Source organism: Hemiscyllium ocellatum, chromosome 6 (assembly GCF_020745735.1).
Source record: "Hemiscyllium ocellatum isolate sHemOce1 chromosome 6, sHemOce1.pat.X.cur, whole genome shotgun sequence".
In the NCBI taxonomy this organism is placed as follows: domain Eukaryota; kingdom Metazoa; phylum Chordata; class Chondrichthyes; order Orectolobiformes; family Hemiscylliidae; genus Hemiscyllium; species Hemiscyllium ocellatum.
This window is the reverse complement of record NC_083406.1, coordinates 57,145,280-57,171,969: the sequence shown is the minus strand read 5'-3', so window position 1 is coordinate 57,171,969 and position 26,690 is coordinate 57,145,280. Positions and strand designations below refer to the sequence as shown.

General features: G+C 39.0%; 1 protein-coding gene across 1 annotated transcript in view; it reads left to right on the top strand.

Annotated features, from left to right (window-relative positions):
* naalad2 (N-acetylated alpha-linked acidic dipeptidase 2) overlaps window positions 1-26,690 on the top strand; it is a 144,898-nt gene that overhangs the window by 51,776 nt on the left and 66,432 nt on the right. Inside the window, exons 8-13 of the mRNA XM_060825962.1 lie at window positions 2,309-2,404; window positions 10,985-11,070; window positions 11,483-11,602; window positions 14,300-14,382; window positions 15,424-15,487; window positions 23,262-23,329. Of these exons, the coding sequence (XP_060681945.1) occupies window positions 2,309-2,404; window positions 10,985-11,070; window positions 11,483-11,602; window positions 14,300-14,382; window positions 15,424-15,487; window positions 23,262-23,329 (517 nt within the window). The remainder of the gene's footprint in view (window positions 1-2,308; window positions 2,405-10,984; window positions 11,071-11,482; window positions 11,603-14,299; window positions 14,383-15,423; window positions 15,488-23,261; window positions 23,330-26,690) is intronic.

Genomic DNA, 26,690 nt, shown 5'->3' with positions numbered 1-26,690 from the left:
AGCCTGAAATTGCTGTAGTTAGAGTGGAATGCTGCAGATAAGATCTTTATGACAAAGGTCAACTTGAACATACAACAGAGAATTTAAGGCCTAATATAGAAGTGTAGAGAAATAACAGAACCAAAGACAAGTACAAGAATAGACTCATAGTTAACAAAAATAGAGATGCAAACTTCTTCTGCAAGCACATTAAAAGTAGAAGAATTGTCACAAGAACAGAGGGTGACTGGAAATCAAAATCTATCTGTAGAAGCAGTAAGCATACCACTAATGTATTTTATCATTGTTTTGCGTCACTGTTTAACCAGGAAATTAACTTTACAAAAGCTGCAGTAAACAATGATGTTGTTAGAATTCTGGATGATATAGCAGTTGATAAAGGAATAAAGAAATACAAACAGAGCCATACTGGTGAAACCACCAGGCTGGAATGGATGGATTCGAGTGAGGGAAGTAAATTTAGAACCTTCAGAGGTGGTGGCCACCATGTTGCAATCCCCCTTAGATACAGAGGATGGGGCCAGTTGGTTCAGTTGGTTAGATAGCAAGGGTGTGCTACAGAATGATGCCAACGGCCCCTTCCAAAACCACAGGCATCTACAACAGCAAGGACAAAAGATAAATGGGAATACTACCACATGCAAATGCCCCTCCAAGTCTCTCACAATCCTAACATGGAAATATACTAGCATTCCTTCAGTACTATTGGGTTAAAATTTTAGCACTCCCTATCAACATTCTGGATATATCTATACCAAATCAAGAAGGCAATTCACTATCATCATCTCAAAGGCTCTGGGATGGGCAATAAATGCTGACACAACCAACAATGTTCATAACACCTGACTGAATAAAAATGGATAAATCATTGTACCTGCTGTGGTAGCTGATGGAAGTCTGCCTACTTGTCTTGCTCCATTCTTGATGTGGAGTGATGCCTTCAACATATAAACTACTTGTCTTAAACCACTGTCTAACAGAGAGAGAGAGATGCTTGTAGTTTTTTTGTGGACTATGGCTAATACAGAAATGGTGCCACAGGACTGGGGTGTTGCAAATATTACACTTTGTTTCAAAAAGAGGAGAGGAAGAAAAACCTATAGTTGAAGTCTGGTCAGTTTAATAAATGGAGTGGCCTCAAAGGGCTGAATAGAGAGGGAAAATGAGGTAATGCAGTTGTTTTTGTGTATTTGTACTTTCAGAAAATTATTAATAAAGAATCAGATTTAAGATTTGTTGGAAAAATTGAAGCCCAGGGATTAAAGTGGGCAGGAGCAGCATTGACACTAAACTAAAAGTGCAAATTGAAATCAAGAGCACGAGCGGAGAAACCTGGAGGTGTTTATGCAGAAATCTTTGATAGTGGCAGAACAGGCAAACAAAACAGTTAAAATGATTTGGATACTGAGTTTGATCATGAAAGAGCATACAGTACAAAAACCAGGAAGTTATGTTAAACCTACATAAAACAGTAGTTTAACCCCAGCTGACATACTGTATGGATAAAGTGCACCACACTTTTTCAAAGAGTACAAAAGCTTCTGGAAAGGATGCAGAAGCATTTTACTGGAATGGCTTCAGGCAACAGGGATTATAATTAAATGAAATAGAGAAGGATTGAGATAATGACAATGATAATGACAACAATAAGTGACAATGTTAAAGGATCAACAATAAAAAGTCTCCAGTTTAACAAGAATAGTAAAAGAAGCAGAGATGACAAGATAATAAATATTTTTTGCATAATGGTATGTATTGGATACATATTCATCGTAGCCTTCTAAAGGGAACCAAATAAACACTTAAATGGGAACAACTGTCAGGGATATGGAAAAATAGATGGACAATGGACCGAAATGAACTATCTTCTGAAGAGCCAGCACAGACTCAATGGACTAAATTGCCTCCTCTGTGTCACACTAATCTATGATTCCACATGGTGTCACTGGATTTGCTTCAATCAATAGATTATTCAAATATAAGACTACGAGGAGGAGGAATTTCTTCTCTCAAAGGGTTTTGACTCTTTGGAACTCCTTGCCACAGAGAGCTAAGGGTGCAGAGTCATTGTGTTTTCAAGGCTGAGTTGATTTTTGATCAATAGGGGAAAGCAAAAGTTGCAGGGAAAGGGCAGAAAAGTGGACATGAGGAATGTTGGATCAGCTATGATCCTATTCAGTTGCAGAGCAGGCTTGAGGGGCTGAATGGCCTCCTACTGATCCTATTTCTTGTGGTCTTAGGGTCTTTTATTGCAAAAGGATGTTCACTCTTATTTTCTTTTAATGTAATTGCTCATGCTTTTCAATAGTAACATGGGAGGAATTTCAGCCCCAGGTGAATGGAAAGGGCAAATGAATATTTCATATAACGTTGGACCTGGTTTCAAGAACAGTTATTCCTCAAGGTAAGTGCTTCTGAAACAAAAGAGCAGACTGCAGTGTTTCTGAATATTTTGCATTATTTGATGACATCATATCTTACCCTTTCTAATTTAGTCCATTGTGATATTTATATTTGTGCCCACAGCATTGAGGACACCAAATCTCAGATTGTTATACATCCTAATAATACTGATATTCTCAATATGAAGATATTTACAACACACCCCAAAGCCAATTTGTGATCTTGAATCATAAATGTAAATATGTAGTACAATTGGTATCTATATTCTACTAGAAATGGTCACTGCTGTCAGGATTCTGAAGATAATGAACTAGTAGATAAAAGATCTAGACAAAGATAAAGTTGCCTTAGTCTCAGAGGACCATTCTTTCATAGAGAGAGGTGACTGGTGATGAATATAATCTGAGGATCACCATGCCTCAGGTGAGTGACAAGGTTCAGAAGGACAGTGACTTCAACTGGTGTGACATTTGAATCCATTCGGCTGGTGTCATTATGTACTGCAAACCACCTCCAGCCAACTGAACTAACTTACTCCTGATACCACTGAGAATGTAATATTGATGTAAATTGCAACAATGGGTAATTACCTCATGTGATGTGACAGCACCAAATAAAAATACTGGTTATTGCTATGATTTAAATCTGCAACTAAGTAATTATTGAAGGCTCCAAAACATAAATTTATTCTTTTCCCTTGCCCCTTCCTTAATTCACCACCTCCCCATTCTTGATACAGTTCTTTCTGCTTAGTCATCACCCTTTCTGCCTTTCTCCTCGCTCACCCACTCTTTGTCCTTACTCATCCTTCTTTCGAACTTTATGCTCTTCTCTCAAATATTTGTAGTTCTTTGAAAGAAACTTCATTAGGTTGATGCAGAATATAAATCTTTCAGTTTAATTAGCATTAGTGTTTGACTGTGAATAAAGTATGGATTTTATCAAAACCCCATTAACTTCTGAGATTATTGCTAATCAAACCTCAAGATTTAAATAACCTATTAATAGTTTGCCTTCAGATAGTTCAGCATTTAGTAATTCTATGTGATTCCATCAATCTGAAACTACTTAACCTTGGGGTGGTATAATTAATTCCAGCTCTGTATCACCATACCAAAGATAATCAATTAATTTATCTAAAATCACCTTAGGATTGTCTTTCTGTGATTTCATACTGAACCCAATGAAGTCACAGTCAGAGCATCTGCAACATTTCTGGCCACTGATCCAACTTCAAAAGGTTAATCCTGAACGCATCCAAAGGTTTAACCAAAGTTTCCAGCTCTCCTTCATCCGCATGCTGCAATTTGGAGACATTATTCTCACTCAGTAACTCCATAGTCAACCCTTTATTTAACATCATATATATTCCACAAATTTCTCCAGTAAAACATTGAGTGGACCTGAAACATTATGATAGATGTTCCATGGAGGCAGCAATTCCTGACAATCTAGAAGGTTGCACAATAAAAAAGAGCAAATCTAACTTAACCTAGCCAGTTATCATCCCACTAGTCTTCTCTCAATTAGGAATGTGATGGGTGGGATCGCCAGCAATTCTATCAAGCAGCACATGCTAAGCAATAATTTGCTCATTGATGCTCACTTTTCCATAGCCAGTCAGCTCCTGACCTCAATACAGTCTTGGTTCAATCAGAGACCAAACAGCTGACTTCCAGAGGCCAGGTGAGAGTGACTGCCCTTGACATCAAGGCTGCATTTGACCAAGAGTGGTACCAAGCAGCCCAACAAAAGTGGAGTCAGTGGGACAACGGGAATCAACTCTCTACTGGTTGAAGTCATACTGGTACAATAAAATTGGTTATAGTTGTTGGTCCATTTCTTCAGCTTTAAGTCATTTCTGCAGGAGTTTCTCAGAGTAGTATCCTCAGCCCAGTCATCTCTAAATGCTTCAACAATGACCTTCCCTTCATCATGAGATCTGAAGTGTAGAAATTTGCCAGTGCTTGCATGTGCAGTATCATTCATTGTGATACTGAAATAGTCCATGTTCAAATGCAGCAACACCTGGACAATATCCAGGTTTGGGCTCACGAATAGCAAATCGCATTCATGCCATATAAATGACAGGCAGTGACCACCTCTAGCAAGAGAGAATCTAGCCTCACCCCTTGACATTCAATGATATTTTCATTGCTGAATGTTTGGAGAGTTACTTTTGACCAGAAACTGAACTGGACTATCTGTATAAATACAGAGGTTGTGAGAGTCAGTCAGAGACTAAGAATCTTGCAGAGAGAAACTCACCAAAAGTCACATTGACAAGGATAAGTCAAACTCCAACAATGGTCAAGAAACTTGACATAGCTCTGTGGATTGACATCACACCTACAAATATTCAATCCCTTCACACTAATTCTTAGTAGCAGTGGTGTATGTAATCTACAAGATGCATGACAGAAATTCGCCAAGGTTCATTAGACTGCATCTCCCAAACTCACAACCAGTGCCCACGAGAAAAATGAGAGCAGTGAATAGATAAGAACATCATTACCTTCACAGTCCCCCCTAAGGCATTCACTTTACTGATTCTCCCATTCTTCAGTGTCACTGAGTAAAAATGCTGCAAATCCTTTCTTAAGGAGCATGAGAGGTGTATCTACTCCAAATGGACTGTATGGTTCAAAAAGGTCTTTTCAAGGGCACCTGTGGCGATAAGTGCTGGCCCAAGTCTTATGCTTTTTTTGGTTAATTCATATGCCCCTTTCTTGGATCAAATGTCCTTCCTAATTCCCCTCATGAGTTATAGTCACCTTTTCGTTTTAATTTTGTTCCAAACAGAAATGAACAATATTGAGTTTCTTCAAGCAGACTTAAATGTTTGCAATTCCTATCTATCATCATTCCCTTTCGTTAATGTTCCCCAATGTAAACAATTGTGGCCCCAGCACAGATCCTAATGGTAATCGCCTTGTTACAAGTTGTCATTCCGAAAATGTCCGCCTATCCTAATTCTCTGTGTCCTATTGTTAATCAATCCTCTATCCATGTTAATATGCTACTGTCAACACAACAGGCTATTTCTTATTAAGTAGCCTTATGTGCAATATGTCATTGAATGCCTTTTGAGAATCTAAATGTATCATAAATATTGGTTCAATTTTATCTACCTTGCTTCATACCACTTCAATGAAATCAAATACATTTGTCAGGCATGATTTGATCTTCATGAAGCCATGCTGACGCCTCATTGTTATATTGTATATTTCTAAATGCACTGCTATTACATCCTTTACATTTTCCCAATGACTCATATTCAGCTAAGTGGCATATAGTTATCTGTTTTTGTCTTCCTCCCCATTTTGAATAGTGTCATACATTGGCAGTTTTCCAATCCTCTGACAGTTTTCCAGAATTTAAGGATGCTTTGTATATTACTATCAGTGCTCCTATTTTCTCTATAGCTACTTTTATTTTTATATAGAGTCATAGAGATGTACAGCATGGAAACAGAACCTTCGGTCAAACCCGTCCATGCTGACCAGATGTCCCAACCCAATCTAGTCCCACCTGCCAGCACCCAGCCGATATCCCTCCAAACCCTTCCTATTCGTATACCCATCCAAACGCCTCTTAAATGTTGCAATTGGACCAGCCTCCACCACATCCTCTGGCAGCTCATTCCATACATGTACCACCCTCTTCGTGAAAAAGTTGTCCCTTAGGTCTCTTTTATATCTTTCCTCTCAACCTCCGACACTCCAGGGAAAACAGTCCCAGCCTGTTCAGCCTCTCCCTATAGCTCAGATCCTCCAACCCTGGCAACATCCTTGTAAATCTTTTCTGAACCCTTTTAAGTTTCAAGTTTCACAACATCTTTCCGATAGGAAGGAGACCAGAATTGCACGCAATATTCCAACAGTGGCCGAACCAATGTCCTGTACAACTGCAACATGAACTCCCAACTCCTGTACTCAATACTCTGACCAATAAAGGAAAGCATACCAAACGCCGCCTTCACTATCCTATCTACCTGCGACTCCACTTTCAAGGAGCTATGAGCCTGCACTCCAAGGTCTCTTTGTTCAGCAGCACTCCGTAGGACCTTACCATTAATTGTATAAGTTCTGCTAAGATTTGCTTTCCCAAAATGCAGCACCTCGTATTATCTGAATTAAACTCCATCTGCCACTTCTGGTCCATTGGCCCACCTGGTCAAGATCCTGTTGTAATCTGAAGTAACCCTCCTTGCTGTCCACTACACCTCCAATTTTGGTGTCATCTGCAAACTTACTAACTGTACCTCTTATGCTCGCATCCAAATCATTTATGTAAATGACAAAAAGCTGAGGATCCAATTCTGATCCTTGTGGCACTGGTCACAGGCCTCCAGTCTGAAAAACAACCCTCCACCACCACCCTCTGTCTTCTACCTTTGAGCCAGTACTGTATCCAAATGGTTAGTTCTCCCTGTATTCCATGAGATCTAACCTTGCTAATCAGTCTCCCATGGGGAACTCGTCGAACGCCTTACTGAAGTCCATATGGATCAATCTACTGCTCTACCCTCATTAATCTTCTTTGTTACTTCTTCAAAAAACTCAATCAAGTTTGTGAGACATGATTTCCCACGCACAAAACCATGTTGACTATCCCTAATCAGTCCTTGCCTTTCCAAATACATGTACATCCTGTCCCTCAGGATTCCTTCCAACAACTTGCCCACCATGCAGGTCAGGCTCACCGGTCTATTGTTCCCTGGCTTGTCTTTACCGCCCTTCTTAAACAGTGGCACCACGTTTGCCAACATCCAGTCTTCCGGCACCTCACCTGTGACTATCGATGATACAAATGTCTCAGCAAGAGGCCCAGCAACTGCTTCTCTAGCTTCCCGCAGAGTTCTCAGGTACACTTCATCATGTCCTGGGGATTTATCCACTTTTAACCGTTTCAAGACATCCAGCACTTCCTCCTGTGTAATCTGGACATTTTGCAAGATGTCACCATCTATTTCCCTTCAGTCTACATCTTCCATATCCTTTTCCACAGTAAATACTGATGCAAAAAATCCTAGGATGTGTCCCTTCAGGTTTAGGGGACTTATCCACTTTTAGGCTTATTAACTGCTTTTGTACATTACTGAACAAGTGCTGCTTGATAGCATTGTTGATGACCACTTCCATCACTTTTCTGGTGATTAAGGTAGGGCAGTAATTGGGTGGGCTGAATTTGTCTCGCATTTTGAGTATAAAACATAGCTGGACCAATTGAAGGCAAGGTATCATTTTCCATGCACAAAGTGGAATTGCCAAGACACTACCCATACAGTATGAGGCTTTCAGAAGCACTTGGATGATTTCTAGCATTTTCTAGGCACGAATCAGGAAAGTGGACAAAATGTATCAACAAAAAAAGGGGAAGATTTATCATCATGCATGAAGAGATCACTGGCTTTGAGCATCAATTGATGTTTTCGCTTTCCAACATCACAACAGTTGTTCAGGGTTGTTCAGGATTATGAAAATTGTCCACTGATGTCAGGTGAAATATCAGGTTATTGAGATTGTTGCTGAAAATGTGTTGCTGGAAAAGCGCAGCAGGTCAGGCAGCATCTAAGGAGCAGGAGAATCGACGTTTCGGGCATGAGCCCTTCTTCAGGAATGCCCGAAACGCCGATTCTCCTGCTCCTTGGATGCTGCCTGACCTGCTGCGCTTTTCCAGCAACACATTTTCAGCTCTGATCTCCAGCATCTGCAGTCCTCACTTTCTCCTTATTGAGATTGTTGACAATTATGTACAACTCTACTTTTCTTGAGGCTGTAAAGGCCATATCTTTCTACTTAACTTTATTTTTGATTATGGACTGAACTGAGAAAAGGGCTGTTTTACAAAAAAAAACTGAGGAAGAAATTGTTGTGCTTTTATATAGGAGGTCGTCATTGTTGCTTTGCAAAAGGAGATAGCAAAGCTCTGGGTGTGTACATAAATTGAGATTTGACTAGCAAACAAAAGCTGATTGGTTTGGATTGTTGTGACCAGTTGTGGATGCCAGATGTCATTACCCTGATGACTATCTGAATACTCCTAGTCAGCTGAGCAATTTATGGGTGTGAATGATGCAGGTAGTGGATCAGTTGGTTTCAATTTTCTGCCAATCTCTGATTCTGGAAAAGTTTTGTTGAAGTAGAAAGTAGCAAATTTAATTTCTATGTTCAAAATGGAGGGAGGCAGAAAACAGGGAACTATAGACCAGTGAACTTGATATATGTCTTCAGTAGGTCAGAAGTCACACGACACCAGGTTATAGTCCAACAGATTTGGAGCACTGCTCCTTCATCAGATAAAGTGACTTCACTTGATGAAGGAGCAATGCTCAAAAGGCTTGTGATTTCAAATAAACTTGGTGTTATGTGACTTCTGACTTTGTCCATCTCAAACCGACACCGGCAAATCCACCTCATGTCTTGGGATTGTGAAAGAATCATTATGAAAGAGATTAGAACTGCATACGTAGAAACACTCAGGTTATTAGGAAAAGTAAGCATAGTTTTGTCATTTAGAAATCATGTTTAATCAGCTCATTGGAGTTATTGAAGAAGTAACATACTCTCTGAATAAAGAGGAACCTGTTGGAATGGTATACCTGTCCTTGGATTTCTAGAGGGCATTTGGTAAGGTGCCATGATAAAGGCTGTTGTGAAAATAAAAGCTGGTGTGGGGATATGGATTTATGGATAGAAGGTTGTCTGGCTGACAAAAAACAAAGAACATGCATAAATTGATCTGATTGCCAGTATGTGATCAGTAGAATCTCACAGGGCTTTATTCTGGGACCTCAACATTTTATCATTTATGTCAGTAACTTAGATGAAGAGATGAAGGGAATGAATATTTGCTGGCAATTGTGAAGACGACATCAGGAAGTTGCAAATGCATGTAGAATTGGCAGAAATCTGGCAGATGGAGTTTATGTGGGAGAATACAAAATTGTTTACTTTGGCAGGAAGAATATAAAAACAGACTTTTGCTTAAACGGAAACCGACTGCAGAATTCCAGGCATAGAGGATTTAAGTGTTTGTCATGAGTCTCAAAAGTTATAATGCAAGTACAATTCACACCCAAGAAAACCAATGGAATGCTATCCTTGGTTATGAGAAGAATTGCACACAGTAAGTCAGTATGTTATATTTACTTATATAGTGCATTTGTGAGACTACATCTCCAATATAAGTGAATATATTTAATGAAGGATATTAAGGCATTGGAGATGGTTCAGATGGGTTTATTAGATTGATGCTTGGAATAATACCTAAATATCTCTTATGAGGATGGGTTGAATATAGGCTGGGCTTGTTTCCAGTGGAATAGAGAAGGTTGTGGGAAGCTTGATAGAAGACTTGAAATATCCTGAAAGGTTTTGACGAGAAAAATGTGGAAAGGCTGTTTCCTTTTTTGGGGGAGTCCAAAACTAAGGAATACTGTTTTAAAATTGGATGTTGGTCTTCTAGGACAAATATTAGGAGATTTCTATTCCTCACAAAGGGTTGGTGTGACTTTGAATCTCACAGCCTCAGAAGGCAGTGGAGGCGGAGTCTAGAGTCATGGAGTTATACAACACGGAAACAGATCCTTCAGTCCAACTCATCTGCACTGACCAGATTTCTAAACTGATCTAGTCTCATTTGCTAACATTTGGCCCATATCCCTCTAAACCCTTCCTAATCATGTATCCATCCAGGTGTCTTTTAAATGTGTAGTTGTACCCACCTCCACCACTTCCTCTGGCAGCTCAGTCCATACATGCACTACCCTCTGCGTGAAATAGTGTTGCCCCTCAGGTCCCTGTTAAATGTTTTCTCACTTTAAACCCTATGCCCTCTAGTTTTTGGACACCCCCACTTGGGGGAGGAACCTTGTCTATTCACTCTATCTACGTCCTTCATGATTTTATTAACTTTCACAAGGTCAACCCTTAGCTTCCAATGATCCAGGGAAAAAAAAATCCTAGCTTATTCAGCCCCTTCCTGCAGTTTAAACCATCCGATCTGGCGACATCCTTGTAAATCTTTTCTGACCCCCTTTCAAATTAAATAACATCTTCCCCATAGCAGGGACGCCAAAACTGAATGCAGTAGTCTAACAATAGCCTCACCAATGTCCTGTACAGCCCTAACATGACATCCCAAATCCTATACTCAATGGAATGTTTCGAAAATAGAGATTCTAGGCAGGGGAATCAAAGTGGATTTCAAGCATAAACAGTTCAACATCATCGAAATTCATTCCCTGCCCATCACAAGACCATCCACCTCCACCACCACCCTTCCCAACTTAAAGGTCATCTGTAGCTCAATCTTCATCCATGCTTTTTGTCACATCCAGACTCAACTATTCAAAGCTGCCTAGACTGAACTTTCGACCTCAAATTATCTGAAACATTCTTACCGTAATTTATTCAAATCCTTTTTAAACCCTCACTCCTGTTCCTGTTAACCTGTGTTTCCCCACAGGCTGAACTTTCCAGTGGCAAGAGTGTAAAATGGGATGAAGTGAATATTAACTTTAGTACTTGAATGACTTCTTTCACTGGAACACTAAAAGATTTATTTTAAATTTTAGCAAAGTCAGAATGAATGTTTATACGAGAAATGAGGTTAGACGAATTTACAACGTGATTGGCAAAATTCGAGGAGCACTGGAACCAGGTGAGAGTATTTCTGAATTTAAAATTATTTTTATATATTTCAATTTTATATTTCAAAAGATTGCATATTTTTGTAGTGCTGGGATTTATTCGTCTTGCAAAACATTGCGTACAATATCAGCAATGACTTATTAAATAATTTGTAGCAAATTATACAGTAGAGGAGTTCTGAGATTGTATCAAATGTAGACAACTTTATTTACCATTTGAACCGGAAGTGCATGCTGTTGAACACAAAAGCTAAAAAATATTGTTTCCACTTCTAACGTGAACATATGGATACCTTATGGTTTCATAACAGATCACTAGCCTTCTATTCAATAAAAAAAAGTGGGATTGCCTACTGGTATTGGTGAAGATTCTGTTGTACATAAAGAGAAAAGAATGGTTTCTGTGTTTCTTTACTGTTACAGATCGGTATGTCATTCTTGGAGGGCATCGTGATGCCTGGGGATTTGGTGGTATTGATCCAATGTCTGGAGCAGTTGTTGTACATGAGGCCGTGAGAAGTTTTACAAAGCTTATGGAGGAAGGTAAAAGTCTCTGAGTGTAGTACAAACAATGGCACCATTTTGCTATGAAGATGAATTTAACTCTTTCTTAATTTCAGAGACTGAGAAATACAATTGATTGAATCTCACATAATGCAATTTCTGTATTTAGTATTTTGAACTGAAAAGTTTAAATTAAGTTGCAATTAATCAATTGGTCAATCTTAGATGATCACCATCTTCTGGATTTGAATTGATTAGCTATCTGCATGAAAATGTGTAGCTGGAAAAGCGCAGCAGGTCAGGCAGTATCCAAGGAACAGGAGATTTGACGTTTCGGGCATAAGCCCTTCTTCAGGCTGCGCTTTTCCAGCAACACATTTTCAGCTCTGATCTCCAGCATCTGCAGACCTCACTTTCTCCTAGCTATCTGCATGATCAACTATTGGCTATACTATGTAGTTTCAAGTTGTCTTCCATTAATTTAGCTATATAAGATTTTTTTTTCTATTTGACTCTGACTATTTGTCTGGCTTTAACCATTTTTCTTTGATTTACTGTTCTATTTCAATTTAAGTTGTCACATTTAATACAGCAGTGTCTTTTTTTATCTCCCAATTAACAGCAAGTATCGCAATCATGCATTTTCTGTCTAACACACAGTACCCTGAACTCAAAGCAACCTGACTACCTTCTCGTTACTACTATAACTGGCCATTTGTCTACTGAATTTTCTATACTCTTGAAACTTACCAACCTTTCATGAAGTACAGTTCCACATGCACAAACAGACCTCTGTCACAATACCTAAGTGACAATTTAAACGAACCTAACCTCTGCATGTAACATGGAAACAATCATGGTTGAGACTATTCCTGGTTATTCTAAGGGGTGCACAACTAATTTTACAACTAGGGTTGCTGTTTAATAATGAGCCATATTTACCAACTCAGTTGTTCATGTTACAACCCAAGTGCACGGATCCTCAAGGCATAATACTCAGATTTCCACAGAAGTAAATTATTTAATCCAAGTATGCAAAATCCACAATTTTCTTGTCTGATAGACTCAGGTTACCAGAAAATATTGATCACGTTCCTATACTTTATATTGTAAGACCATCAGAAATAGGAACAGGAGTAGGCTGTTCATCCCTCAAGCTTGCTCAACCATTCAATAGGATCATGGGTGATCCAAACACAAACTACTGTTCATTAGAAATAAGTTCTAGCCATCAGTAAACAAAATTATGAACCATCAACATATAACTTTAACCCCCTTTAAAATCCCTGCATACAAACAGATGTACAAATAAAATATGTATGTTATGAGTAGAGGAAAATTTACTGGGAACCACAGTTCAGCAGCACCAGTCCATAGGCTTTGATGAGGTGTTTCCTTATCTTCTCAAGATCTTCCGGTCTCTGGTCTCCTTCCTTACAGATTTTTTCTGTTCTTTGTTGAAGACACAAGGGATTTAGACATTAGTCGTTCAGTGTCACAGTTACTGATGAGAAGCAACAGCTTTTAATAAATATGGGAGGAATCACTGACTGCTCCAGGCACGAATTACTTTGCTATAGAGAAACAGACAGACCCTGCTTCTTTCAAGTCTGAAGATTTTTTGCCTCTACATAATTCTCACATACCAGCTGTTCAGCTGCCCAGAAAACAGAACTGTTGTTAGATTGATGACTTCTGGCATCCACAACAAGTTGCAATTCCACCAACCAATAATCTGTGCTTGACTGAACCTCACTCTGCACACATACACAGGCATGCACAAACACAGACAAACAGACAGACACATACACACACTCCAGTGCTATGGCATTTTATCTCCATTCTCCTACCGCTTGCAAAGTAATTGGATAATAAACACAACCCCCAATGAATTCAGTGACCTGATTTTAAAAGTACAGCAATTCTTTCCTCAGTCCTTGGTTGAAGACAGACCTTTTCCCATTTTGGTCCACAATCAAGCATAAAGAAAACTAAAAAGAAGCAGTCTTTACATAGAGATGATGCAATCAGCACTCCAGCCACTGTCTTAAACAGTCACTGGTGCCAAAGTATATTCTGCCTACAAGATCTCCTACATCTCACCACACCTCCTTCAGGACCATCTTTCAAATCCTTCTCAAATGTATTCAAATCCTACCACCTGGAGGAGAAGGACAACAGATGAATGGGAACATCACCCCTTCAAGTTCCCCTCCAAGCCACACATCATCGTGATTGAGAATTATATCATTTGTTCACTATCAATAGGTCTAAATCCTAGAATCCCTCTCCAACAGCACTGAAAGTTTCCCTCTACCCTCTGGACTAGAATAGTTTAAGTGGATTGCCACCACCATCTCCAAGGTAGTTGGAGGTAGATAACAAATGCTGGCCTTGAAAGTGAAATTCCCAAAGCACAATCGACTGTACAAATTTGATTGTACAACCTGTCTGTTTGTTTCCTTCTTAACCTGAATTTCTCCAGCACTCTGTGTTTGCTTCAGATTTCCAACATCCACAGTATTTTCCTTTATTATTGTATAAATGTTCACCTTTGTTGTGAACAAAGAAATGCTTAGATGTTTGCCTTATGTAGCATGTTATTACTGTGTATCTTTAGGGCTTAATACTAAAACCAGTTTGTTATTACAACTGCTGGTAAGTGAGAGTTGATGAGCAAAAAATATACCTTTTAAAGGCAAACATTTTGCATTGCTTTTATTTGATTCTTTGTAGGCTGGAAGCCCAGAAGAACCATAATATTTGCCAGCTGGGATGCAGAAGAATTTGGATTATTGGGCTCCACAGAGTGGGCAGAGGTAAGTTGTTAGAAATTCTACAACAAAGAATAGGTCCATTATGTCTAGATTTCAATCTCTTAAACAATGAAAAGCAATATGTACAATTCTCTTAAAACTCCAACTTCTACTGTAATTTCATCCTTTTAAATTATTTAGTTTGCAACTTTTCATCTCAGCAATGCTATATCTGTGTTGGATTTTAAACTACTTTGGAATTTTTGAAACAAAATAGTTATCTGCCTACGATTGCCATTCCTTAGAAAATTTGCCCCATAGTTCCCTTCTCTTTTGTTTATGTAATAAACTTTTATGTTCTTTTTGTTAAAAGTACATTGGCTGCCTCTTGTGAATATTTTCAGTGACTGATCACCACAGTTAACAAATCACGAAATTAAAATTTATAATCTTCCAAGCCAGGTCTCTCCCTGGGATGTTGCATGCTCCATATGACTATCAGCTGGGATCATCGCATTATCCCCTATTAAGGTCCACTCCAGTTAGCTCAGCTTTCATGCCTTTATTTTAGTTTAAAATACTAATTGTAGCTCCACTTTTCTCCCTTTAAAACTAAATGTAGAATTCAAATTTGCTGTTCTAACAAATACAAAAATATACAATGAAATAGGGAAATAGGTTAAAAATAGTTTGTAAAGAAACTTTGATTAAATGTGAAAATAAATTGCTATGTTCTGATAATTTCCAGAAAGAATGTAAATTTAGTCAGAATCTAGGTAGACTGTCTACCTAGCTATAGCTAGAAAGCTTCTATCTCCCATTTTATCTTAAGGAAATTATTCATATTAGCAATTGTTTCTTGAATTCTTCAGAATTTATTACTATTTAAGTAGGAAACTCATATGTGCCATTTACTACCTCTTGCATCTAAAAACACTTCACAATCAATTGAGTACCTTTTGAAGCATAGTAGCTCGTAATATGAAGCACTAACTTTGACTTACCAGTGATTGAGGTAACACACGCATACGTATAGGTACATTGGATGAAGGACTGCATAAATTATTGCTGGTTTCAATACTGTTTTGATATTTTTACATTAAGGACAATGCAAAACTACTGCAGGAGCGGGGAGTGGCATACATCAATGCAGATTCAGCCATCGAAGGTAAATAAGACAACTGTATCAGACTTCTTTGTCAATTTTTCACCTATGAAATCAATTTGTAAAGTGTGCGTCTCTGCGTACACAGTTATTTTGTGTATCCATCAGTGAATCGTATACCACATTTGTTAATGGTTTATCAATAATAATATCTGAAATTCTAACCATGAACCACCAGGATAAATGAGCACCAACTAGCCAACATAAAGACATGACCAACTATCACTAGTATCCATTCACACAGACAAAGAGGGAAACCAGTTTGACTGGGCCAATACATTCATCCTGGGACAGGCTAAACAAATACATACACAGGAATTCCTAGACTCCATTCACAAACATATCAATTTGGACCCAATATACCAACCTCTCAGAAAAAGAACCTGAAGTGATATCACTCACCACAACAGACCAAGGCACATAAATAGCAATTGGGACAGAACACCAGCACTTCATCGGAGGCTCACTGATGATGTTACCTAGCATGGTGATGGAACATTTGAGAACAAATCTACCAGTTCAGTGAGCAAACTTCCAACCTCATGAATCAAAAGTTTGGTCATTGTGCTAGAACCCTAGTGCCTTGGAAATCCCTGCAAGAAAGCAGAATGTACCATTCAAAAGCTTGATTACCATCTCAAAGCCATATCTGAGCAATTAGCTACTTCATGGTTTTTTTATTGCTATGTTGTCCCATTAGAATGGGAGAACAAAACATGAGGCTTGTGCATGTCAGTCCTGATCTATCACTACTTGTAGCTGCTGTTGCAGGAGATCTGTCATGTATGTCGACCACTTAGTCTTGAACTCAATGACGGTATTTTTGATTGCATCAAACATGATGTAAATCATCTGACCTACAATTTAGCTTTAAACCATAACTGATTTGTAATAGTCTCCATTCAATGCTAAGAAATTTGCAGTAATTGTTATCAGGAACAAAATTAAAATTGCAACCTTAGTATTTCTAGAGCCTTTGATAGATGTGTAATGCCAGCCTCATTTATGGAATTTGGCCTCTTGTGAAACGTGCACTGGCTGGAATTCACTTCGCTCAGAAGGTTATGAAGAATCGATTTTTATTATCTTGTCAGAACCTACAGCAGAGATAAATTAAGAAGCATATGCAATCTGATTGTATTTTGTGAAACCTAACAGCAGAAATGATATTGTTCCATTTCCAGGTGATTAAAAGGTGGTGACTTGAGCGTGATTGAGTCAAAAGCTATAGACAGAAATTGATTACAATAGTGTATTAGTCAAAAAGGAGATTATGTCTCTTTACACTGACTGCTCAGGGGGCATTTAAAGAAATGAAATGTTATGTTAATTTATTCTATACTTTACAGTTCTCCACCCTGATGTCTAGACTTGCATCATCTTTTTCCATTGTGAAAACTGGTACAAAGTAGTTCCTGAGGACTGTGTCACATCTTCTGTATCTGCAGACATTAACTTTATGGTCCCTAATAGGGTCTACTCTTTTCTGAGCTATTCCTTTGCTCTTTATATATTTAAAGAACACCTTTGTGTTGTCCTTTATTTTACCCACCAGTGTTTTCTCATGCACTCTTTTACCTTTTCTAAATTCCTTTTGAAGTTCCACCCTGTACTTTTTATACTCTTCTAGAGACTATGTCATATTAAAAGCCCAGAATTTGCCATAAACTGCTCTTTTTATTTAGTACTAACCTTCATGACCCTTGATATCCAGGGTTCTCCGGTCTTTGTCACACTTAGTGTATTTACAGGAATGTATTTGTCTTGTACTCTTGCTATTTCTTCCTTGACTATATCCCATTGTACTGACACCGTTATCTGTAAGTGGCTGCTCCTAGTCCACTCGAGCCAAAGCATGCCTGATAGGAGTAAAATTAGCTGTTCCCCACTTTAGAACTTGTGGCTCATCTTTATCTTTTTCCATAACTATTCATAATCTGAGTTTTGGTCACTGTCTCCAAAAAATTCCTCAACTGAGTTCTTTCATCTACCTTTTTAGACTAAGTATTGGCCAAAAAAAAATCCCCTTGTTGCTATTTAAGAGTTTTGCTCCCTGCATAACTTGCACATGAAAAACATCCCTGTTAATGTTTGGTATTTAAAGTCCATTGTTGATACTATCAATTTCTTCTTATATTTCTCTAAAATGTGATTACATATTTAATCCTCTATCTCTCCTATTGTTTGGGAGTCTACAGTACATACCCAAAAACGAGGTTGCCTCTTCCCTAGTTGTTGCTTCTGTGTAGGGTCACATTTGATGATCTGTGATCAATATTGCAAACCTCTTCCTCTTCTATTGCTTTCTCTATTTTAGATGAATACTCGATGACCAGGAAAACTGAGTTGCCAATCCTCACAATCTTCCAGCCAAGACCTTGACATTGCTATGATAGCATAATCCCATATACCATTCTGTGCCCTTTGTGCCTGTTCTGAAGGATCATTGGACTTGAAATGTTAACTCTTTTTCTCCACAGATGTTGCAAGACCTATTGAGTTTCTCTAGCCATTTCTATATTTGTTTCCCCTCAGCACATCTATCTTATCCCTCAGGTTCCTTGTATTCAAATACATTTCATTTAACCTTATTAAACTCACTTCTTGCTTCCTCTATTTTCCGGACTCTCTCACTAGTATTGTAATTTCTGGCAGTCTTGCATTTTGTGGGATTCTAGTTTGCACCTGTAGTCAGCAGTGGTAAACTTTGCCTAGTTTTGTTCAGACATATGACTGTGGTATGCTGCACTTGCTGCAGATGGTGATAATGAGCTGAGAAGGTGAAGAATTCACAAAGGTGCAATCTAGAGACCCAGAAAATAGCCTGTCCTACTACTCTAAAAACACTGCTCCAGGCTAACTTAAACTTTAAAAATAGAAAACACAGGGATTAATCAAGAAACAGATCTCTATAAACTAGAAAGAATTTTGAAGGATAAAATATATCTGCACTTGGAGAGATATTGATTTATCCATGAAAGTCAGTATAAATTTGTTAAGGACTTGATTGTAGTTTTTTTGGTTATCTTTTTAGAGGCGGTAACCAGGAGTATTGATGAGGATTCTACATATAATGTAGTCTGCATGGACTTGCAAGACTGTTGATAAGGTCCATCAAGGCAGATTGGTCAAGAAAGTAATAATTCATGGGATACAAGTTAAAATGGCATATTGGATTCAAAATTGAAAGAGACAGAAGGCAGAGGATGATGATAGAGACAGATTTTGGTGAGTAGAAGTTTGGTTCCAATGAGATTCTGCTGGGTTTTGCGTTCAGGCTCTTGTTGCTTGTGATGTACATTAATGATTTGGACTTAAGTATAGGAGATATGATCAAGAAGCTTGCAGATGACAGAAAACTGGGCACAATAGGGAGAACTTAGCCATAAACCTCAGGAGAATATCAGTGGACTAGTCAGCTGGGCAGAGCAATGGCAAATGGAAGAGTGTAAGTTAATGCGTATAGCAGTGCTAACAAGGAAAAGGATCACACTGAATGGTAGCATCCTTGAAAGTACTGAAGATCAGAGGGACCTTGGTGTACATATCCACAGATCCTGAAGGCAGCAGGATGAGTAGATAAGATCGTTAAGAAGGCAATGGGTTACTTTCCTTTATTGACTGAGGCTTAGAATGAAAGAGCAGAGATTTTAAACTGGAACTGCAAAAAAAAATTTGGGACCAGAGCTGGAGTACAGCATACAGTTGTGATCACAACAACATAGGAAGGACGTGTTTTCTCGAGGTTGCAGAGGAGGTTTGTAAGGAGCTGTCTTGACTGGGCAGGCTAGAGTTCTTTTCCTTGGAGCAGTGAAAGTTGAGAGGGGACCTATACCAATGTAGAGAAGCATAGAAAATAGGAGCAGGAGTAGACCATTTAACCCTTCAAGCCTGCTGCACTATATGCTATGAACATAACTGATCATACAATTCACTACTTTGTTTCCACTTCTGCCCCAAACCCTTTGTTCCCTTTAGCCCTAAGAACTGTATTTATCTCCTCCCATAAAAAAAATCATCGTTTTGACCTCAACTGCTTTTTGTTCCTTGGCTTGTCACTTTCTGGGTGAAGACATTTTTCCTCATCTCAATCCTAAATGGTCTACCCTGTAACCTTAGACTGTGGACTTCCTATTCAGGAGCAACCTCCTGCATTTACAGTCATCATATTAGAATTTTATTGGTTGCTATGAGATGTCCCCTCATTTTTCTAAGTTCTCATAAACATAGTCCTAAACAAACCACTCTCTTCATATGCCAATTTCTCTAAATGCTATAAGATTAGTAGGGACAAGATAGTAGTGCAAAGTTGTGTGTGAAATCTGAGGACATGGGGAAGTGCTTTATGAATACTTTACATCAGTATTCACATTGGAAAAGAGCAATGTTAGTAAGTACAAAGATACAGGCTACACGATTAGAAGGGATTGAGGATAACAAAGAGGAGGTTTTAGCAATTTTGCAAAATCTGAAAATCAATGAGAAGCCGAGGCCAACGGGATTTATCCTTGATTCTCTGGAAAACCAGGGAGGAGATTGCAAAGCCTTTGGCTTCAAACTTTGTCATTGTCAACTGGAATAGTGCCAGAAGACTGGAGGACAGCAAATGTTATTCCTTTGTTTAAGGAGGGGAGTGGGAATAACCCTAATAATTATAGGCCAGTGAGCTATACTTCGGTTGTAGGTAAGGTGTTGGAAAGGGTTATGAGAGCTAATCATCTGGAAAGGAATAATTTGATTCTGGATAGTCAACACAGTTTTGTGAAGGGTAGGTCATGTCTCACTAACCTTATTGAGTTCTTTGAGAAGGTGACTGTACAGGCGGATGAGGATAAAGCAGTTGATGTGGTGTATATGGATTTCAGTGAAGTGTTTGATAAGGTTCCCCATGGTAGGCTATTGCACAAAATATGGAGGCACGGGATTGAGGATGATTTAATGGTTTGGATCAGAAGTTGGCTAGTTTTAAGAAGACAGAGGATGGTGCTTGATTGGATATACTCATCCTGGAGCTCAGTTACCAGTGGTGTGCCACAAGGATCTGTTTTGGGGCCACTGCTGTTTGTCATTTTCATAAATGACCTGGAGATGGGCGTAGAAGGATGGGTTAGTAAATTTGCAGATGACACCTAAGGTAGGCAGAGTGGTGGATATTGCTGAAGGATGTTGCGGGTTACAACAGGACATAAATAATGTGCAGAGCTGGGCTGAGAAGTGGCAAATGGAGTTTAATGCAGAAAAGTGTGAGGAAGTTCACTTAGGAAGTAGTAACAGGAATGTAGCGTACTGGGCTAATGATAAAATTCTTGGCAGTTTAGATGAACAGAAGATCTGTGTCCACGTGCATAAATCCCTGAAAGTTGCCAGTTTTATAGGGTGTTAAGAAGGCATATTGTGAGTTGGCTTTTATTGTTAGGGGGAATTAAGTTTCAGAGCCACTAGGTCATGCTTCAGCTGTACAAGACGCTGGTAAGGCCGCACCTGGAGTATTGCATGCAGTTCTGGTCACCACATTATAGGAAGGATGTGGAAGCTTTGAAAAGGGTTCAGAAGAGATTTACTAGGATGTTGCCTGGTATGGAAGGAAAGTCTTATGAGAAAAGCTGAGGGAATGGAGGCTGTTTCGTTGGAGAGAAAAAGGTTGAGAGGTGACTTAATTGAGATGTATAAGAGAATCAGAGGGTTAGGTAGGGTGGACAGTGAAGCCTTTTTGTCTCAGATGGTAAGGCTAAACAGAGGGGACTTGGCTTTAAATTGAGGGGCAATAGATTTAGGACAGATATTAGGCGTAGTTTCTTTACTCAGAGTATTCGGGACGTGGAACGGCCTACCTGCAACAATAGTAGATTTGCTGACATTAAGGCCATTTAAATGGGCATTGGACATACATATGGATAATAACGGAATGGTGTAGGTTAAATGGGTATCAGATTAATTTTGCAGGTTTATGCAACATCAAGGGCTAAAGGGCCTGTACTGCACAGTAATGTTCTGTACATTGTATGGATAGCAAGGCTCTTTTTTCCAATAGTAGAGGGGTCAATAACCAAGAAGCAAGACAGGACGTAAGAGAAGAGTTGAGCACACCACTTAGAGGATGGTGGGAATCTCAAACTCACTGCCTGAAAGGATGATTGAGTTAGAAACTCTCAAGATTTAAGCAGTGTTTAGATATTCAATTGTGTTGTCATAGCCTATCGGAAAAATTGAATGTCATCCAATTTTTACTAAGTGGTGTAGACACTATGGGCCAAATGGCTTCCCCCAATGTTGTAAACATGATGAATCTAATAAAGTTTGCTTTCTTTAGTGTTGGGAAAACAAAGACATAGATCAACCAGATTTTTTAACAGAACCTTATTTTGACAAAGCAGTTTTCATGAATTTTTGAAGCAGACATCATTGAGCAGATGTCTGCCTTGACCTATTAACCCTACATTGATGCAATATGGTGAAGTGAAATAAATGAGAATGACTTGTTCCATACCAAAGATAGATTCATTGTCTTGGAATTTAGGTGGAACTTGTATAAAAATGACATTTCCATCAAGGAACAGAGAGTTAACATGGTTCTATGATTCTATGGTTCCACTGAAGTGTGGAGCAGAATCAAGCAACCAGTGACCTCTCCTCCTTCCATTCCTTAAACTATATCAATCCAAAGATTCTGCTTTGAATATCTGTGTTGAAACTTCACAAGATACATTTATTTTGTGCCAGAGACATTGGATGGAATCTTTTAGGGGCTCACGATGTTGTGCTGAACATTTGTCCTAGCTTAAGCACCTATCCATGTACCTATCCAATTGCCACTTAAAGGTCACCAATGATTCTGACTCTGCCACTCCCACAGGCAGCGCATTCCATGCCCCCACCACTCTCTGGGTAAAGAACCTACCCCTGACATCCCCCCTATACCTTCCACCCTTCATCCTAAATCTATGCCTCCTTGTAACACTCTGTTGTACCGGGGGAAAAAGTCTCTGACTGTCTACTGTATCTATTCCCCTAATCATCTTATAAACCTTTATCAAGTCACCCCTCATCCTTCGCCGTTCCAATGAGAAAAGGCCTAGCACTCTCAACGTATCCTCGTACGACCTATTCTCCATTCCAGGCAACAGCCTGATAAATCTCCTCTGCACCCTCTCCAAAGCTTCCACATCTTTCCTAAAGTGAGGCGACTAGAACTGCACACAGTACTCCAAATGTGGCCTTACCAAGGTCCTGTAGAGCTGCAACATCATCTCACGACTCTTGAATTCTGTGGCAGCATTTCTTGAGAAGTCTGGTTCTTGATGTTGGGTGCAACTCACTACATCTCATGCATTTGCCAGTGAGGTATATTTTGACTGGGCAGCAAGGAGTTACTAATTAAGGAGGATTACAACTTGTTAAATGTCTTATCAATAAATCCATATCTGAAGTTGGCCTTTGTCAATCTTGATAACATCTTAATTATGGAGCTCTCATTACAGAACTAATTGAAGAAAAATTTGTGAATTTGTGAATTGCATGATGCTTGTTGAACAGGCCTGTGTGATGTCATTCAGCGAAGGTCTATACTGTAGTGTTCTTTGAACTGTTTAAAAAAAAGAACTGCAATAAAATAACTTAAATGCTCATATAATGACACCAATAGACATTGTAACAATTAAAACATAAGTATTGCTGCACTTGCAAAGGTAAGCATTCCATTGGAACAATTGCAATTTGTGATTAACTGCGCCTTTTTGTTCATGTCCTTTTAATCTTGATCTTTCCATCTTTTACACAGGTAACTACACACTCAGAGTCGACTGTAGCCCTTTGCTGTACCAGTTAGTTTATACATTAACCAAAAAGGTAAGGTGTTTATCTGTTTCATATATATTACACAGTGGAATTTATTTATTGAAGCGTGACAACAATATGAAAAATAAAATGATTTTGTTTCTCTTCAGCCAGGTAAGGATACAAATATTGTAGAGCATTTCAGATTGAATATAGGGCAGTTTGCTGGGTTAGACATGGTGCAACTGCCTTATCTTTACCAGGTATGGCATGTCTATTTTAGTGGCATGGTGACACTGTGGTTAGCACTGCTGCCTCACAGCACCAGGGCCTGGGTTCCATTCTAGCCTTGGGCAACTGTCTGTGTTGAGTTTGCACATTCTCCCTGTGTCTGTGTGGGTTACCTCTGGGTGCTCTAGTTTCCTCCTACAGGCCAAAGATGTCCAGGTTAGGTGGATTAGCCAGGCTAAATTGCCCATTATGTTCAGGTGCTAGGTGCATTCATCGGGGGAATAGAGTTGGGTAATGGGTCTGTATGGACTTGTTGGGCCTAATAGTCTGTTTACACACTGTTGGGATTCTATAACAACTTCTATTTTGTACCTTGAGAAAAAGCCTTGTGAAATAAAATTTTGTATCTATCACTGATTTACTAATATATAGATATGTAGGTGGTGCATCTTTGTGTAGAATAGTAATATGTGAGACTATAATTGGACTTTTGTGTACAATGAATATCTCATCTCTAGAAAACACAAAGCAGAAGTCAAACAGTTTTTGAAAAGAGGGACATTTCGGGTATGAAATGCAAGATGTAATAAGTAATAGGTCTAGACCTTGGTTAGTAGATGGAAATCAGTTAGGGTAAGCAGATTTTGCTTTCCAGAGAGTAGAGTGGAAGTGCTATATCTGAGTGTCAGTGCTAATGCACTTTTGTTCTCAATACGTGTCGGCAAATGGAACTTTGGCATTAGGAAATAAACTTACAAGTTTTCTGACAAGAGAAACAGGAGTTTAACAAATTACACAGAATTAGAAAGAAAAAAAATAGAAAAACAAAAACACCAACTGGCCACCAAAAGACATGACCCACTATCACTAGTTTCTATATGTACAGATAAAGAAGCACACCACTTTGGGACAACACACACATCCTAGGGCAGGTGAAACAAAGACACGCATGAGAATTCTTAGAGGCGTGGCATTCTAACCAGAACTCCATCAATAAACACATCGACTTATATCCTATCTACCTTCTTTTGAAAAAAGAACTGGAAATGAGATCACCCAGCTTAAGAAAACAAGACCTATAAATAGAGAGGTGCGTCATACTACCAGCACTTCACCAGAGACTCTCACTGATGATGTTACCAAGTATGGTGATGAAGCGTCTGAAAACAAACCTCCAAGCTCAGTGAGCTAACTTACAGACTTAGACAATAGGGTAGCAATTTATATTTAAGGTCACATTTTGAGGAAATAGAGGAATGGGATTGTGCACTCAAAGAAAGACACAAGTGAAGGTTGATGAGGGTAGATTTTGGTAATTTCCTGTAAGTCCTAGTGCTGAGAAATAAAGCTTATAGCATTGAATGCCATAAAGCATTTTAAATTGTTTTGGACTAGATGAGCATATGCATAAGCACAGATGGTTAAGGCCTTGAGGCTGTGATTGCATTCTTAACTCTATACTAGAAGATCTGGAAGTTCCTACCCATCAGAGATATGTCACAATGTGTCCAACCAGGTTGATTAAAAACACTTTTTTTACTCTGTACATGTGAAAATGCGTGTCATTAACGGTAGGGAAGTGTTTTAAGTTTTAAAAAGAGCAGGAAGAGAAGTGGGTACAATCTTTGAAAACTGCCTTTTGTCCGTTGGGAGTATCTCCAAAAATACAGTATCACTATGGTTTTCCTCTCCACTTGTACTTCAGAACATAACAGAGAGCATAGAATGTTACATCGCAGTACAGGCACTTCAGCCTTGATAATGCGCTGACCTGTGAAACCAATCGGAAGCCCATCTAACCTACACTATTTCATTATCGTCCATATTATCCAATGACCATTTAAATGTCCTTAAAGTTGGCGAGTCTACTGCTGTTGTAGGCAGCGCATTCTACGCCCTTACTACTCTGAGTAAAGAACCTACCTCTGACATCTGTCCTATATCTATCACCCCCCAAATTAAAACTATGTCCTCTCTGGCTAGCCATCACCATCCGAGGTGAAAGGGTGGACAGCAAGAGCCTATTTAATCCTATGATCATCTTGTATGTTTCTATTAAGTCACCTCTCAAACTTCTCTCCAACAAAAACAATCTTAAGTCCCTCAGCCTTTCCACATAAGAACTTCCCTCCATACCAGGCAACATTCTGGTAAATCTCCTCTGCACCCTTTCCAATACTTCCACATCTTTCCTGCAATGCGGCAACCAGAACTGTACGCAATACCCCAATACAGTCACACAAGAGTTTTGTACAGTTGCAACATGATCTCATGGTTCCGAAATTTAATCACTCTACCAATGAAACCTAAAACATCATACACCTTTTTAACAACTCTATCAAGCTGGGTGGCAACTTTCAGGGATCTATGTCCATGAAAACCAAGATCTCTCTGCTCTTCAACACTACCGAGAATCTTACCATTAGCACAGTACTCTGTATTCCTCTTACTCCTTCCAAAGTGAATCACCTCACACTTTTCTCCATTAAACTCTATTTGCCACCTCTCAGCCCAACTCTGCAGCTTATCTATGTCCCTCTGTAGCCTGCAACATTCTTTGGCACTGTCCACAACTCCACCGACCTTAGTGTCATCTGCAAATTTACTAACCCATCCTTCTACCCCCTCATTTAGATCATTTATAAAAATGACAAACAGCAGTGGTCCCCAAAACAGATACTTGTGGTATACTACTAGTAACTGAACTCCAGGATGAACATTTCCCATCAACCACCCCCCTCTGTCTTTCAGCTAGCCAATTTCTGATCCAAACCACTAAATTACCCTCAATTCCATGTCTCTGTATTTTCTGCAATAGCCTACTGTGGGGAATGCTTTATAGTAATCAAGAAAGGAATAATTGAATTTGGGATATCAAACCCTTTACTGAAATCTATATACACACCACATCAATCGCTTTACCCTAATCTACTTGTTTGGTAACCTTCTCAAAGAACTCAGTAAGGTTTGTGACACACGACCTACCCTTCACAAAACCATGTTGACTATCCCTAATCGAATTATTCCTTTCTAGATTATTATAAATCTTCTCTTGTGTAATCCATTCGAACACTTTACCCACAACTGAAGTAAGACTCACTGGTCTATAGTTACCAGGGTTGTCTCTACTCCTCTTCTTGAACAAGGGGACAACATTTGCTATCTTTCAGTCTTCTTGTACTATTCTTGTAGACAATGACAA